The 17,157-nt window shown below is 45.9% G+C and overlaps 1 protein-coding gene across 12 annotated transcripts in view; it reads left to right on the top strand.

The window, feature by feature from the left end:
• Nucleotides 1-17,157, top strand: part of ZDHHC3 (zinc finger DHHC-type palmitoyltransferase 3) — a 60,652-nt gene that overhangs the window by 12,275 nt on the left and 31,220 nt on the right. For 5 of the 12 annotated variants that reach the window (XM_054550909.2, XM_054550907.2, XM_063722541.1 and 2 more), the window contains 2 exons: nt 4,167-4,500; nt 4,942-5,039. In XM_054550909.2, coding sequence (XP_054406884.1) covers nt 4,191-4,500; nt 4,942-5,039 — 408 coding nt within the window. In that variant the 5' untranslated portion in view covers nt 4,167-4,190. Of the gene's footprint in view, nt 1-2,403; nt 3,358-4,166; nt 4,501-4,941; nt 5,040-17,157 lie in introns of those variants that run through there. The other 7 variants (XM_054550923.2, XM_054550914.2, XM_054550918.2 and 4 more) reach the window with 3 other exon arrangements.

Raw genomic sequence — 17,157 nt, forward strand, 5'->3', positions numbered from 1 at the left:
AACCCTAAAGGTTGGAGTTTCTCTAATTCAAAATAGAAAAGGAAAAGGGGGTCCATATTTGCCTTTTTTGTTTTTGTTAGGTGCAGGATAAAGGGAACATATACAGTTTGTTTCATCGTGGGTTTTTTTTTTTGGTTTTTCTTTTGTCCTATTTCTCAGATTTTCAGTTGGCTAATTTAAGGAACAAATCCTTTCTTGAAAGCTACTTTTGTTGCTTTTGGGAGGTCTGGGGGTTAAGCAACCTTTTTATAGCAGTATGCCTTTCTTGGTTTCGATTGGGATATTTTGAAACTCTAAATGTGGAATGTGCCCTTCAGGTCAGGACTTGGTGTCTGGCCCTGCCAGGTACACCTTTGGCTTGGTCCTTTTCTAGATCACAGGTTCTCGCTCACCAGTGAGGGTCATGGGAAAACAGAGCTCCTCTGTACACTCTTTGGTCCCACGTTGTTTGAGGATAGAACATTCTGGTTACTTGAGTAAGAGTCAGTCCACTTACCTCATGGTCCTACTTGACACACTCTCCACCATGCAGAATATGGTCACAGTCCTGAAACTAAGCAGACAGTGCCTCTAAGAGGTGGGCCTGGGATCACAAAGCTCATGCATTCATTTAATCAACACATGTATTAAGTGGCTACTCTGTGTCAGACACTGGGCTAATAAGGGAGGGCCTCCTCCCCTCAAGGACTATATGGTGAAGAGCTTAGCAGTTGTTCCCTGAAGGCCTATTACCCAAAATGACTACCCTTTTGCAAATAAATCTAACAAGAGTTAGTTTATTTGCTTTTCTAGCCCACAGCCAATTAGCAGTAGTAAATAGAGGATATGTGGGGATGATTGGTGACCGTAGACACAGAAATGAGTGGGCAGGAATGGAGGAGGAAGACAAAGGATCGTATACAGAGATGCCAGAATGGCAATTATAACAGTCTGAGCAAGCCAGTTGATGTGAAGCCGAGACCCAGTGAATTTCAGTAGCCTTGAGGACATCATTACCTAACACACTCCAGTAGGTGATGTTCCTGGTAATAACTCTAAATAAATCATTCCAGAAGAAATGGTTGTTTATTGTGCTTAAGGCACAAACAGCTATAATACCCCTCCCCTCCCCTTCCTTCCTTCCTTCCTTCCTTCTCTCTCCCTTTCTGTTTTAAGATTTCCATCTTAACCGTCCAAATGGTTAAAGTGTGTTTCTGCTTGGAAACAAGTCACATTTATCTGGGAAGTTACTTATGTGGAAGGGCTTATTCCTCAACAAAACCATGCACATGAAATGAAACTCTTGTTTAATCAAATCATTGTCATAAATACAATCAAGAATGAGGAATTGTCAAAGGCTAGAATGCAACCACTCTGAATATTCTGTGAATATAATTTAATCACTGGAAGTATCTAAGGAGAATTGCTCTAAAATTTATTTTCAGTGATTATCCATTTATGAAAACCATACCATTTATGATAAAAAACAGTTTGATAGAGTATACAGGTTATGGGGAAGTGGCCCGCAGGCTGCAGATGACAAGAGGTTTTGCCGTCACAGATGTGGATGGGACAGTGAGTTGTAACTGACGATCTCCATCACACCAAGCTGTTCTGCCAGGGAAGCAGGATCTGTTATTTATTTGATAGCCAACAACTGCTTGGAACCAGGCATCAGCAAACTTTTCTATAAAGAGCCGGAGAGTAAATGTCTAGGGCTTGTGGATTACAGCTATTCAACTCTTGCCATTGTAATACAAAAGCAGCCAGAGACAATTTATAATCAAATGACATGGCTGTTGTCCAACAAAACATTGTTTTTGAGCTTAAATAGTAGTTGTGAGAACACAGGTGATATAAATATAAATCTGTATGGCAGGAGGAAAAACCAAAAGAATGCTTGCAACTGGAGGTTGTCAAAATGTAGAGCTTCAATCAGTTTTTGAATCATTGTGCGATGTCAGCTTTTCTTTGGTTTTCCTTGAACAGAGTTTGTAATTTTAGAATTTGCTGGGCACAGGTCAGGTCCCAGACATCCCTGATCTCCGATCTTCTACTGTCCTGTTTGGTGCTTCAGAAGGTGGGCCTGCATCTTTTAATGCATTTAGGTTGTCTCTGGCAGGACTACATTGCCACTGTCCTCTGGAGAGCACAGGATTACTCTGTTAGAAAATTTTGGTTGATGGACCACCAGGAACCAAGACTTTTACTCTACTTGAAATGGTTATTTATTTATTTATTTTAAGACAGAGTCTCACACTGTTGCCCAGGCTGGAGTGCAGTGGCGTGATCTCGGCTCACTGCACGCTCCACCTCCCGGGTTCACGCCATTCTCCTGCCTCAGCCTCCCGAGTAGCTGGGACTACAGGCACCTGCCACCACGCCTGGCTAATTTTTTGTATTTTCAGTAGAGATGGGGTTTCACCGTGTTAGCCAGGATGGTCTCAATCTCCTGACCTCGTGATCCACCTGCCTCGGCCTCCCAAAGTGCTGGGATTACTGACGTGAGCCACTGCCCCCTGCCGAGATGGTTATTCTATCTCTATGTGTCGTGACTTCTTGTTCCCTAACACAGTGATAGTGACCGTATTTGTTGAGTCGATATTCCTTTGGGCAAATACGTAACAGCACATTTAACTGCCTTTCAGCCATTAGTTCTCTGCCACCCTGGGAGGAGTGGCCCTGTCCTCATTCTTCATTATTAGGCTGTGCAACTTTTGACTCTAGAATGTCTGTCATTTTGAATAGTAGTTACTGGTCTGCCCTCCTAGCTTTTTGGACATGTCCTTAACTGTTCATAACAATACCAAAAGCCTGCCTTTGCCCTTCAGAGCCATAGTCTTCAGGAAGCACGCATGGCCAGTACTGCTTTTGAGTGATTTCTTCTGCTGTGTAGCTGAGTTCTCAAAAGACAGAGATATTTCTTGCCTGTGTTGTAGCCTGTGCTATGGGTGGCTTTTCCATGGCACCTACATCTGGTGAGGAGCTTGAGCCATCACAGTTTCTAACTGAGAAACCTGGTTGGTGATGCAACAGGCCAAAGAGGGTAAGATAAAGAAGACGAGAAGGGAAATCTATGCTTTCTGTGTCTTGCAGCACATGCTGTGGATAGATATTAGTCATTGATTCTTGGTTATTTCATTGCTGTCTCCAGAGACTTGAATTGCAGCTTCTAGAGAGAAAGGGTGCTTTGCTCAGCACTTGTTTCAGAAGGAATGGATGTGTTTCCTAGAGAAAATACATGTGCATAACCTGTGAGGTGTACAGAGTGTTATGATCTGTATCATTCATCACAAGCTCCTTCACCAGTTCCCTCAACCTTCATACCGGCAATCCTGGGAGGAGGTGGCCAGGGCTGGAATGTAGGTGTTTTTACAGGTGAGGAAACAAAGGCACATGAAGCACCCCTCAGCCAGGTGGTAGGAAAACATCTTTGAACTCTCTCCCCTTCTCTCTGCCTCTCCTTGCCATTTAAGTCAAAATTTGAACATATCTATTGAGGCACTGTCTACCCAGTAGATCTCTAACAACCAAGGAGACCTAGGTTTTAGTGCCACCTCTAAATTGCCAGGCTGGGCTGGGTGCCATGGCACACGCCTGTAATCCCAGCACCTTGGGAGGCCGAGGTGGGCGGATAACTTGAGCTCAAGAGTTTGAGATCAGCCTGGGCAACATGGCAAAACCCCATCTCTACAAAAAAATATAAAAATTAGCCAGGTGTGGTGGTGCATGCCTGTAGTTCTAGGTACTTGGGAGGTTGAGGTGGGAGGATCGCTTGAGCCCAAGGTGGGAAGTCGGGGCTGCATTGACCTAAGATGGTGCTACTGCACTCCAGCCTGAGTGACAGAGTGAGACCCCACCTGGTCTCAAAAAAAAAAAAAAAAAAAAAAACATAAATTGGCAGGCTGTGTCGCCTGCTTCTGCTCTGGCTGACCTTGAGCAAGGCATTTACCCTTTAGAGGCTCCCTTTTTATTATCTGTCATGTGAAGGCCCTGTTTCAAGAAGGCTAAATTGACTCTCAGAATCAGGGAAGATAACTCATGTTTTAAAAGAACAAGGTGATTAGGTGACTTTGCACATAGGGGTTGCAGATAGGTAATCACAACTTACTTTGGGAGTAATTTTGTCAAACCTCCTTGATGACAAGACAACACCAAGTTTCTGGATTCTTTCCTCTCTCTTTCAGATGCCAGTATGGACAGAATAGCTTATGATGCTTATCCCTACCCACCACTTCCGAGACATTGAGCGGAAACCAGAATACCTCCAGCCAGAGAAGTGTGTCCCACCCCCCTACCCTGGTCCTGTGGGAACCATGTGGTTTATCCGTGACGGCTGTGGCATCGCCTGTGCCATCGTTACCTGGTTTCTGGTCCTCTATGCGGAGTTTGTGGTCCTCTTTGTCATGCTGATTCCATCTCGAGACTACGTGTATAGCATCATCAACGGAATTGTGTTCAACCTGCTGGCCTTCTTGGCCCTGGCCTCCCACTGCCGGGCCATGCTGACGGACCCCGTGAGTATGTCTGGGCTTGTTTTGACCAGCCCACACTCTCCTCCTCTGGCCCTGGCATGGCCACAGCCTGCATGTTCCCCCTGGACCTTGGGAATTTGGAGGATAGGAGGGCCAGGGGTGGGTGAGGAAGTAGATCTCTGCCTTGTTCAGAGTTCTGTGGAATTCTGGCTAGGGAAGAGGGGTCAACACCTGTACCACAGCCTATCTGTCTTGGTTAAATGATACTATAAGTACATGGATATATACATTCATTGGGCCTGCTGTGGGAGGGGTTTGGTCTAGGGGAAACCTGGCCTCTGGTTAAAAAGACACAGATAACCTTGAAGACTGGGGCCAGATGATCAGAGCAGAAAGCATGCTGGAGGGTTGGGTCAGGATGGGGCTTCCCAGTGAAGACAGTGCTGGAACTAGGTGGACTTGAAATTAAAGCCACATCCAATTCCAGGAACCTGCATGGAAATGGCCTTCACTTTGCTTGGGCGAGGTGCATCTTTTCCTGAAAAGCTGGACAAGCCTGTTTCAGGCCGCAGCAAGTGCCTCTTGGTGAATATCTGTGGGTAAAGCAGTAGTGGTCTGCTCAATGACTTAGCTAAATATACCAAGCTGCGCACGTGGCTATTGAATGTTTGTGCACCCTGATATTAAACCCTCTGTTCTGTTCCTTTTCTTGTATGGGAAAAGCAAGAGAATACATTATTTGATAAAGACCTCCTGTGGCTTGTTTCAGTACGTGGGATGTGTGTGTTTAAATTAAGAGAGGGAAAGCACTGCTACTACCAGTGACACTGGCCATACAGATTTTGTTTCTGTGATCCCCAGGGAAAGTGCAGTAGTGATGATGATAATGGGCCTGAGCTAGTTCTTGTCTCAAAGGGCTCCATTTCCTGCCGGTTCAGGTGGTGGATTATTATTAATCCATCCCAAAGGAAAGCAGCTTTCCCAACTCAATTACATGTCAGCCACTGGTCCAGACAGCATCTCTGTTCATGCGCATGCCTCAGGGAGACCAAACACACCAGCAGGCAGGGGCCTGTTGGCCTAGTATTTAGCACTGCATGCGGAACAGACCTCACCTGAGGGAAGCCATGTATATGGGTATAATCCTAAGTGTCCCCAGACACAAGGATATGAAAGAGCTTTCCCAGCAGCATCTATATGGTCATGCTGAAAATAAGTTAAGGATTTATTCAGAAATGTTTATGATACCATTGCTATTGGGGATATAGAAGTAAAAAACATGGCTTTGCTTATTTCATAGTTTACTGTCTACTAAACCCCAGATACTGTTCTTACCCTCAAGATGCCCTCTGTCTAGAAAAGACGGGTGACGATAACCCTGTGTGATGAAGGTTTGGCAGAAAGAAATGTGGATTGCTGTGGGAGAACAAGGGTGGGGAGATTAATCAACCTATAGAGGTGACTGCTTAGAGGAGGCGATGCCCAAGCCAGCTCTTGTCCAAGCAGTGGACATTGAGGACAGGAAGGAGGCAGAGGGAGCAGCTTGCACAGAGACATAGGAATGCAGGAGCGTGGCTCCTCTAGGCACCAGGAGTGGTGGGAACTTAGGAAGAGAATGGATTTAGGTTGGTGACATGGGTGAGGTGCCTAAGGAGGAGGATAGGAGGGGCAGTTTAGGGCCCCTAAGGATTTTCAACACATCTTAAACAAAACTGTCATTTTACAAGTCTCACTCTGGCAGTAGTAAGGAGGAGTGGCACTGGTGTGGGAATAAAATGAATGGCCATGTTTCCTGAGTGCCCGTTCTGTGAGAGATTGCTTTCTGAGCAATGGCTACAGCTATGAGCAAGACAGATGCAAATTCCTGCCCTTGTGAAGCTCACTTTGTAGTGATGGGGTCAGGTAGGAAGGACATGATTGAACAGGGTATTTTGGAAAGTGGTAAGTGCTTTAAAGACAATAAGACAAAGTGACCAGGATGGTGTGCTGTTGACTTTCTGGGGCAAAGGGGGACTACTTTAGATCAAGGTGGTCTAAGAAGGCATCTCTGAGGTGATGCCTTTTGAGCTGACCTGAATGACACGAAGCTACAAGCCAGGCAAACGAAGATCCAAGGGTAGAGAAAAGAGTAGATTCAAAGGCCCAGAGACAGAAACATGCTCAGCACATCTGAGAAACAGGACTAGGACCAGGGTGATCAAAACATGGTAGGTGGGGGTAAGAGTGGTTGGAAGAGGTGAAGAGGGCCTCAGAGGCCAGATTGTGCGGGGTCTGGTAGGCCTCATGAGAACTTTGGATTTTATTCTAAGTGCAGCCGGCAGCCTTCAGAGAGACAGGGTGTGATCTGATTTGCATTGTGCTTGCAATGGAGGTTCAAGGCATTACAAGTAGAAGCAGGGGCACTAGAGGTATTGCAGTGGTCCGGGCAAGACATGGTGGTGACTCGGACCAAAGTGAGAGCAGTGAAACCAGCGAGAAGCTGTTGGATTTGGAGTCTGTTTTAAGCTACTAGTTTTCAATCCTGCCTGTACCATCTCTTGGAGAGCTGTTTAAAAGTACTGATGGCTGGGCCCCACCCCCAGAGACTACTATAATTGGTCTGGGGGCAGGGCCCTGGGTATTCGAATGCTTTAGAGCTCCCATGTTTCCCTCACATTTCCCTCTCAGGCCAGGCCTGAGAATGCAGTTCAGAACTGACAGAATGGAGAGAGATTGGAGAGTGTACCTTCCAGAGCCAGCTAGAGCAGCTTGGGGAGCACTGGTGTCCGTTATTGCTTTTGGAGGATAAATCAAGGCTTATGTTCTAGTCAGACTGCCACTATATTATGTGCAAGCAGAGATGCTAGATGGGCAGTAGATAGTCAGTCTGGAGCTGATGGAGGATCAGGGTTGGAGAGAGTGTGTGTGGAGTTCATTGGTTTCTGGAAGGCATGTGAAAACAGGGAACTGGATGTTGGGCAGTGAGAGGGGAGGCTTCTGCCATGGCATTCCCACTGCCCTCACATACATGGGTTCTTTACCCACCGCATTGAAGCGTACAGCCTTTCCAGGGACCTTGGCCAGCTGGCCCTTGCAGTGGATGCAGGAGAGCATGATTCTCACTGTGGTGTGTTGCCAGCTTCCAATCCCAAAGCAGTGAAAGGCACAGACTGTATCCTAAACAACAGTTAGCTTCCCAAAGGTGTATTTTGCTAGTAGCCCCAAAAATAACTGGCCCCAAAAATGAAGAATTTGTCAAATATCTACCAGTAGTAAGGGAAGCAACTGAAAGTATGTTCTATAGATGTGCCTTATTTTAGGGTCTTCATGCTACCACCTGCCTCTCCCCATCCCCAGCACATGATATCTCGTGCAAAACCCACTATGCAAAACAGAGAGGTGGGGCTGCAGAAGTGGGATCTCCTAAGGCACTGTTGGGGCACCCTGGGATTCCAAGGAGCAGAGTTGGAAGCCCAGGTGATAAGCAGGTAAGTTAGGGGTTCCTTATTAATATTGCAGAGGAGTCTTTTTTTAGAAAGTGGTCACTGCAGAGTTCTAAGGAGTTCCCTAATGGGATTATGTTTTATATCTCAAGAATTCATGTTGCACATACTTTTTCAGAACAGTTTATATACAAAGGTTATAAGCAATGTATGCATTGTGTATCACTTTGGTTTGTTATCATTACTAGTTTAAAAAAAAAGAAATATATATATATATAACCTTATGGTCTCCCTCAAGCAGTTACTTTACCACTTTCAGCTTTGAAATAATTATTCCAAGTGTAACATCTGAACAATTGCAACCACCATAGCCTTCTGGACCATTTATCAGTGATTTACTCCAATGTAGCAGTAGATAGGTCCACATAGAGCTTGAAAAGAAAAGGGAAGTGGGAAATGACTCACAGATGTGTAAACAGCCCCCTTGGAGGTGAGACAGTCGTTTGAGAAACAGGGCAAAAAGGACAGGTCTCTAAACAGAGGGAGGAGGACAAATGGACAGAGGAACAGGGCAGGTGCCTCACTTGACAGGCAGGCTGGCCTGGAGGCAGCGTGGGTGTGGGCAGGAGCACAAGTCAGGCTCATGTTTGGTCTCCTGACACCTCCTTGCCCACTCTGAGGTTGTGTAATGTCATCATAGGGGCTTTCTGTGTTCTGGAAATACTAGACGTTTAGAAGTCTAGAATGGCTCCATGTGTCCTGAGGAGGCAGCGTCTTGAAGACAAACTAGACTCAGAAACCCTTATCTTACTACCCTTCTCTCTCTTTTCCTCATTTCTCGGTTTCACCACCTTTTCTTTTCCAGATTCCTCATTCTCTGAGCTCCCTCGGGAATCCTGAGGGGCTTCTTTATTTCTGAGACAATGTCTGTCTCCCAGAAGATGCTTAAACCTGACAGATGTAGATTGTTTCTTTTTGTCCCAGCTGCCAGGAAGCTCAAAGCCAAGTGTTACACAATCACAGTAATTGTATAAACCCTTATGATCAGCATATTTTTGCCCCTCCTTTTTTGGATCTTATCGTTTATTAACTTCATAAGTTATTTCAAATCTGAGACTTGAGAAAAGGAGGAATATACAGTCATGTGTCACTTGATGGGGATAAGTTCTGAGAAATGTGTTGTTAGGCAATTTGACCATTGTGCAAACATCATAGACTGTACTTACACAAACCTAGGTGGTACAGCCTACTGCACACCTACGCTGTATTGAATAGCCTCTTGTTCCTAGGCTACAAACCCATGCAACGTGTTACTGTACTGAATACTGACTGTGGGCAACTGTAACACGATAATATTTGTATATCTAAACATAGAAATGGTACAGTAAAAACATGGTATTATAATCTTGAGGGACTTGTCATTGAAACATCATGATGTGCATGACTGGATTTATAGTCAATTTAACCACATTGTTAAGGAAAAGAAAATTCATCTGTCTGCTTGCTCCCCCACCCCGACCCCTCTTGAATCCCACTCTGTGAACACCTTGCTGTAAACAGACCTCCATGACTATCTCAGACCACTACCAGCCACTGATTTTCATTTCAGCTGCCAAAAGTCATTGAGTGGAAATATTGGGGCTCACTTCAAACGTGCAATTGGTATTCCCTTCTGGAGTCTCTTTCAGCAGCCTTACAGAGCATGTGCTGTGTTCAGAGCCCAGGTGGCAAGTATTTCCTGGAAGGGTAGCATGGCAGCATGATGTTGGACCTGTGGGAACATAGAAGAGGAACAGCAGGCCAGGTGCTGGATGCAGCCAGAGAAGGGCCTTGCCCATCTTGCCCAGAAGTATTGGCACATTCACTGCATCAGGTTAGGGGACTTGCCTGAGGGTCCATTGGAGTATCGTGCTGCATTCTCCCTCATGCCAGGCGACTTCTCACCCCTGCCCTCAAGCAACTTATAAATCCAAACAGGAAAAGCTTTCTGGCTCCAGAGGGAGGAAGGCAGCCCATTTGGGGACCAACTAGCTACCTTTTACTTTTCTGTGGAGGAGACACATGGCCAGTGATGCAGGCCTGGGGTTGGTTACCATGCTCCTGAGAGAGCTGTTAGAGGGAGTTTCTACCCAGACTGGTGGGTGTGCACAGGCTTTGATCCCGTGGCCCTGAAACAATTTAAGCAGGTTTTCATTCTTGTTGCTTGAAATGGATGGAATGTTGAGTCCTTGAAATTATTGGCATTTCTTTAGAACCTGTCTCCACTACTTTCCATTGTTTCTTTTTATATTATCATATTATCCTAGATACTTATTGAAACAGCCTTAGTATCCTAGGCCTGTTTTGATCTTAATACTAGTGTGCTGGGGTAGTTGTTGGTGGTAGAATGATGTTATGACATCAGGCAATTAAAATAAAGTCTTTTCCAAGTCACTTAACAGAAATACCTGGTAATGATATGTTTGTCTTCTGATAGTGGCATGGGTTCTAGACTTGGATTGTCTGGGTCAGAACCCTACTTCTGCCACTTATTAGCTGTGTTACCTTGGGAAGATGCTTGACTCCCCTGCCTTTGTTACCTCATGTTTAAAATGGGGAATATCACAATCTCTACCTCATAGGTTTGTTGTCAGAAGTAACTAACAAAATACAGTTTTGTCACAAAGCATTTGGAACTATGCCTGGCCTGTAAGTGCTCAATAAATGTATCATTATTCAGCTTGAGTTTATTGAATACATTCTTCATGCCAGGCCCTAAGCAGTTTGCTGAGCTACAGGTTGACAGATGTTGTCTTGTCCTCCAGGAATGTCCTGTAATGTAGGAGAGATGGTGTGTAATTAAATGATGTGTTCCATACTATACATACAAGCTGTGGTAGCACAAAGGCTAAGTAATGGGTTCTGCCTTGGGTGTGGCCTGGGGCCATGAGGAAGTAGCAGAGAAGATGATCCCTGGGTGCATTTTAATTTGGGTGCTAGTAGCAAGGAGGTGCCTGGCAAGTTGGAGTGGGTGAGGGTTTGGTTGGTGCTTAAATGGAGCCCCTGAGGGTAGAAAGGAAAACTTAGAATGTTGCCTTTGGGAAACTCCAAATAGACCACAGGGAGGGACTGTTTACGGAGGGAGGTGGCACTGGATTAGTATTCCAGGGCTGAGATATGGTGGCCTCAAGAGCCCTGCCCAGGAGCTGGGACTCTGGTCCATGGTCCCTAGGGAGCCAGTGAAGGTTTTAGGCCAGGGGAATAATGTGATCAGATTTCCGTTTAAGAAAGTTTACTCTGGAAATTAGTGGGGAGAAAGAATAGAAGTGCGTTGCAGGATTTGAGGGACAGACTAGAGGTAGGAAAACCTGGGAGATGCTCTAATAGTCTGGGGCAGATGATGATGGGCTGAACTAAGGCATGACGGTGGCTTGGAGGGGAGAGCATGGGATTCAAGGCACAGTCTGAGGCAGAATTAACCTGGTAGAGTGAATGGGATGTGGGGAAGAGGATTAGAGGAATTGGTGGTGATTACTGGATTTCTACCCCAGGTGACAGGGTACATGGATATGCCATGGGCCAGGAAAGGGAGACTTGAGGGAACAGTTTGGGGAGAAAGCAGCAGGTTCCGTTTTAGCTGTGCACAGTGCCTTTGGGACAGCCAAATAGAGAGATTTGCAGTTTCAAGAGGTCTGAGTTGGAGCTTGTGATTGGAGCATTATCACTGAGTGATGGTGGAAGTAGAGTTGAAGATTGTCCAGGAGAGAGTGCAGAATGAGCAGGGAAGGAAGGAGTCTTGGAGTGAAACCCTGAACCCTGAGGAATACCAGTAGCCTGGATGGGTGGGATTCCAAGAGGAGGGAAGAGGCACAGCCCCACAGACAGGGAGAAGGACAGTGAGGAGACCCCAAGGAAGACAAGGGCTAAGAATTGACTTTTGGATTTGGCCACAGTGAGTTGCTCAGTGACCTGGTGAGAACAGTTCCCTGGTATGGAGGGGACAGGTGCATGAACAGTAAGAGAGAGGTCAGCAGAGACATCAGGTGCACAAGGCTTCAAGCAGCTTAGCTATGAAAGGGCAGGGAGAGCTCAGAGCCTGCTAAGAACACAAGGAGAAAGCTTGGAGGTAATGGTATGGGGTCCCTGAGGGCCAGGATTGACTTGAGCCTCATCTTCCAAGACAGTGGGTACCTGTGAGTCCAGGGACAGTGAGGCAGTGAGATGAGGAATATGAGAAGGATTTAACCCTAGCAGCCTTAATTTTCTCCAAAATAGAAAAGGAAGTGGGCAGAGGTCAAGGAAGGTACTAGAAGTTTGGGCTACCTACTAAGGGGAATGGCTGATGGAGGCACATCACACCCTACCCCACCCCTAAATACACACAGGTGCACATACAAGTACCATTATGTTCCTTCTGCACTGAAAACTCAGAGCTCTGTGCAGAGAATGTGGAAGGAGTTCTGCCATGACTAGAGCAGAAAAGCTTTAACAGCTTCTACACACTTATTTTAAAACAAATTTAAATTGGTTCCACTGTGGGGCCAAATATATATTTTGGAAGCTTTATGATCTGCTTTTTATGAGCCTATAGATTTTTTAAAGTGTTTTTTCCGTAGTACAAAGAGAAAAGACTTTAGGAATATGTTTCAGAATGTTGGTAGTACTTGTCTTGGGTGATCAAATCAGAGTGAATTTTTCCTTTTCCACTTTTTCATCTGTATTTTCTTTCTTAAAACCATGAACAAGTATTACTTTGGAAATGAGACAGATAAAGTCAGTGCATTTTGACCTGCTAGGCTTGCAGCAATGTAGAAGCTTCAAGACATCCCTGTGGAGTGTGTAAGAATGTGGGGTAGGGGTATAGGCATTTCTCAATAATGCAAGCATGACAGCAGTGACAAAAATGTCTCAGGCCTTCAACCTCCTGCTGTTTGTCCAGGATTGTAAAGAACAAAGTTCCTTACCATGAACTAATAACAAAGAGCTCTGAAATCTGTGGAGATGAGCCCAAAAGAGCATAATATACATTTTAAAAAAGAATGAAACAAAAAGTTGCCTGAGGCAGAGACTGGAAAGTGTATGCATCAGACTCCTCAGTCTCGGGGGCTGGCCCAGCTGCTCTCTGGCTCTGAGAGGTGGGCTCAGGTGGTTGGATGGGTGGGGCCCTGCCTGAATGGAGATGGGCCTTTTGGGAGATTTATGCAAATGGAGTCGCATTGTGGGGCCACATGTTTAGAAAGGCTGAGCTGCTGAATGATGTCTCTACTCATGGTCTGGAATAAATAGGCCGTAATGAGAATACCAAACAAGAGCTCTGATTCCCTTTTATGGGTTACAGGTTTCCTCTTGCAGTCTTTTATACAGGGTCCCCTGGGGCTTACAGTACATTCTGGTGGCTGGGACCTTCTTAAAAACTGGGACTAAACAAAAAAACCACCTGGGCCATAATTTAGGAAAACTCAAGCCTCGTTGCTTCATCTCCTTGGGGGAAAGGATGTTCCTTTGCACTTTTTCTCTTATACACATCACGATAGTAACTTCTAGTTGTGGTTTTCTGGTTTTAGGATCCACACAGTTGCCCAAACTCAATTACTTTTTACATGAAAGAGAACACAGCTGGGGGCAATGGCTCACACCCCTGTAATCCCAACACTTCAGAAGGCCAAGGCAGGAGGATCGCTTGAGTCCAGGAGTTCAAGACCAGCCTGGGCAACATAGTGAGACCCTGTCTCTAAAAAAAATTTTTTTTAATTAGTTGGACATGGTGGCTCGTGCCGGTAGTTCCAGCTACTTGGGAGGCTGAGGTGGGAGGATCAACTGAGCCTGGAAGATCAAAGCTGCAGTGAGCCGAGATCATGCTACTGCACTCCAGCCTGGGCAACAGAGCAAGACCCTGTTTCAAAAAAAAAGAAGAGAGAATGAAAAATAAGGCCCTTTGGGCTTGAGACCCTGTCCTCTGCCTGGACCAGTGCCCTTCCCAGGCCCCCTTGGAAATCCACTTATGTCATGTGGTCTGGGCCCTGCCTCACCTTCATGAAACCTTCCAGACCCTGGCCCTTCACCAGTGCCTCACTGGTGGCCCGTTGGATATCTCAAGGTGAGACAATAATGACATTTTGGTTACAAGCCTCAGGAAAGTTGATCATATTCCTACTTTGGATGGCTCCTCAAGTTTTTTTTTTTTTTTTTTTGCTTGTTTTTAATGGATCATTTCCTTTTTGCAAAAGCCACATGTTTCTAATAGAACATTTAATAAATATAGTCAAGAAAATTAAAAGTACCTGTGATCCTCCTACATAGGGTCTCACTATGTTGCCCAGGCTGGTCTCAAACTCTTGGCCTCAAGCTGTCCTCCAACCTTAGCCTCCCAAGTAGCTAAGATTATAGACATGTACCACCACACTTTTTTTTTTCTTATTTATATGTATGTGTCTATATATATATAATCTGTTATAGATGTTTCCTGTGTCAATAATTGTGTATTTTTATGGCATATTTAATGTCCAAAACTATTCTAACTGGTATTGTAGATACCACGTGGTCCTTGCCCAGCAAAATGTGTTTGCTTTTAAACTTTCTGTTGTAGGCTTTTCTGACATCTGACTACATTTTGCAGACCAGAATTTTTTTCTTTTTTAACTTAAAAAAAAAAGTAATGAAATACTTTAGAGAGTTGAAAGAGTATAAAGGACCTCATTTCCACCCCACTCTCAGTCTGAGCCTGCAGCACTGAGGTGCGCTTGCATGTGGACAAGTGGTCCTTCAGACTTTCTCATTGCCTCCTTGTCTTCTGCTCCTTGTGAGCCTTTGGCTCCTCATCCTCAGTGGGGAAGCACGTCATTGCTCTGAATGACAGGTCAGCCAAGTGCTGCCCATCTCAGGAGTGAATAGGTCCTTACTGAGGCAGGAGAAGCAGAGGCTTAGCAGGGGAAGGGCTGGGGCCCAGCAAAGAGCCATGTGAAGAGCAGACGACAGGAGATCTGTAGGCCCACCTCTAGGTCCGTGCTTGAACTGATTTTCCTCCCAGGTGCTCCTCTCCTTCTTAGTATCCACCAGGATCCTCCTGGCCTTCCTAGGATCCCCTCTTTCAGTCCTCCTGCCTCCCTTTAGCTCCTGATGCACTGGTGGCCATGCCTTTCACTAGGTGCTCAGCCTCAGTAGCCTTATTGCATCTGCACCTGTCCACCCACCAGCTGTTTGAGGCCTGGGCTCCCATCGCTTCTTTGTACTTCCCACAGTGTTTGGCATGGTGTAGACCTTCAGGAGAGAGTTGTTGGTTGACTTGTCTCTGCAGTTTTCTTAGCTGGAATCTTAATCCACTGTGAGTCATTTTCACAGTGCAAGACAGAACCACAGCTCCCTTGCATTTCCAGCACTTAAAGATTTTTCTGTTTCTTCAGTGGCTCTTCCCTTCCCAGAATTCTTTTATAGGAAAGGTTCTGACACCCAGTCTTCATCCCTTCTGCCCTGGGAACCCCTCACTTGGCGTGTTATAATCCATCAGTCCAACTCTGGGGATACCAGGGGTGCTCTATCTGAAACTCCAATTTGCCCACCCTAATAAACCGTACTCTCACTCTGGGCCCATGCAGGATGTGGGGACAGTCTTAGTTTCTGTCCTTCTGACGTTGCACTGACTTCCCTGATTGTGGTATCTCATGGGTGCCTACTGAGAAGTGGAGCTTGCTGTGAAGTAGACCTGACACAGGGGCCATGGCGGGAAGAGTGCCCCAGTCCAATGCCATAGCTGTAGCTTGACCTCATGTCAGGTGTGGTTCTTGTTTGGGAGCTGGGCCAAGCAGGCAGAGTTCACAGGATGGCACATCCTTGGCTCCCTGTTGTCACTACTTTCACCCCTTTGCTGGAAGCTGCTGGATCTTTTACCTTTCACTTTGTGTCATACTGTGTACCAGGCCAGGGCATCTGGTGCTGATCAAGGTAGACCTAATCATGGAGTTTCTGGTCTAGCACAGTAGCTCTCAGCCCTGGCTATAGAGTACAAGACTCTGCTAGGGAGTGTAAAAAATGCAGACATCTGGGCCATACTCCCTGGTAGTTTTTTTAATAGTAGTGCTGCATTAGAGTCTAGGCATCTGTAGTTTTTTAAAGCTGCAGCATTGGTGCCAACACCAGACCCAGAAAACAGACCACCATATTACTGAGCACTTTATCTGTGGCAGTACCATCTGAGCCCTTTCTGCAAGTTGTCTATGTCTAGTTTAACCTTCTCAGTAATGCTGGGAATTAGATAAGATGAGTCCTGCCTCACTGATTAGGAAACTAAGGCATAGATAGGCCCACCTGTCAGTGGGCACACCACTCGCAAATGTAGAGCTCAGATTTAAAGCAAGGCCAGGGGACTTCCAAGCCAGCTCTAACCCCTTGTGCTATGCCACTAACTGATCTTCTCTCTTACTTCTTGGACCTGTATTCCCAGCTACCTTCCTAGGTGTCCCTCAGGCACTTCAGACTCAGCATACCCTAACTGAACTGATCAGCTCTTCTCAGAACTTCCTTCTGCTCTCTTAATGGCTTTGACGTGCCACCACTTACCAGCTGCTAAAAATGGAAACCCTACTGGGGCTCATCTCCTCCCTTTTTGTTACCCTCTCCACCACCCAATAACAAGTTGGTTCCCTACCATCATTTGTAGATTCACATCTCAGAATTTCCTCTCCACTTCTCCCCCTCCATCCTCGTAATTCAGTTTTTCCTTACTGGACCATCAACAATAACCTCCTACGTGGTGTCTGGAATTTTCATCTCTCCCTCTTCTTATCTGATCCACATAACACAGGCAACTGAGCTCTCTTCCTGAAGCACCAATGTTACCTAATGGCTCTAGGCTACCTATAAAGAAAAATCCCATCCCAACCTGGCATTCAGCGCACCACATGGGCTGACCCCGGCCTATTGGTCCGGCATCCCTGCTGACACTGCATACGCACAGCTCGGCACACTGATATTCTCCCTGTCTCCCAGATATGCCATGCTCACCCTCACCTCTTTGCCTTTACTCATGCCCTCCTCTGCTGGAATCCCTTTTCTCCCACAGCCTTTTCTCCTAGCCAGCCTCTATACATTCCTCAAGACAACCCTTGAACATCACGACTTAAAACTCCTCTGATTCCCCTGGTTAATTGGCTGCTGGCTCCTCTGTGCTCCCTCAACACAAATACCTTCCACAGCATATAACCCCTTTTACTAGAATCGTTTGTCAGCCTCCAAAACACTATAAGTCTTGGAAGCAGGGACCTCGTTTGATTCCTGAGTCCATAGCAGTGAGCATGAGAGCACAGGGC

This window comes from Pongo abelii, chromosome 2, assembly GCF_028885655.2.
Source record: "Pongo abelii isolate AG06213 chromosome 2, NHGRI_mPonAbe1-v2.0_pri, whole genome shotgun sequence".
Taxonomy (NCBI): Eukaryota; Metazoa; Chordata; class Mammalia; order Primates; family Hominidae; genus Pongo; species Pongo abelii.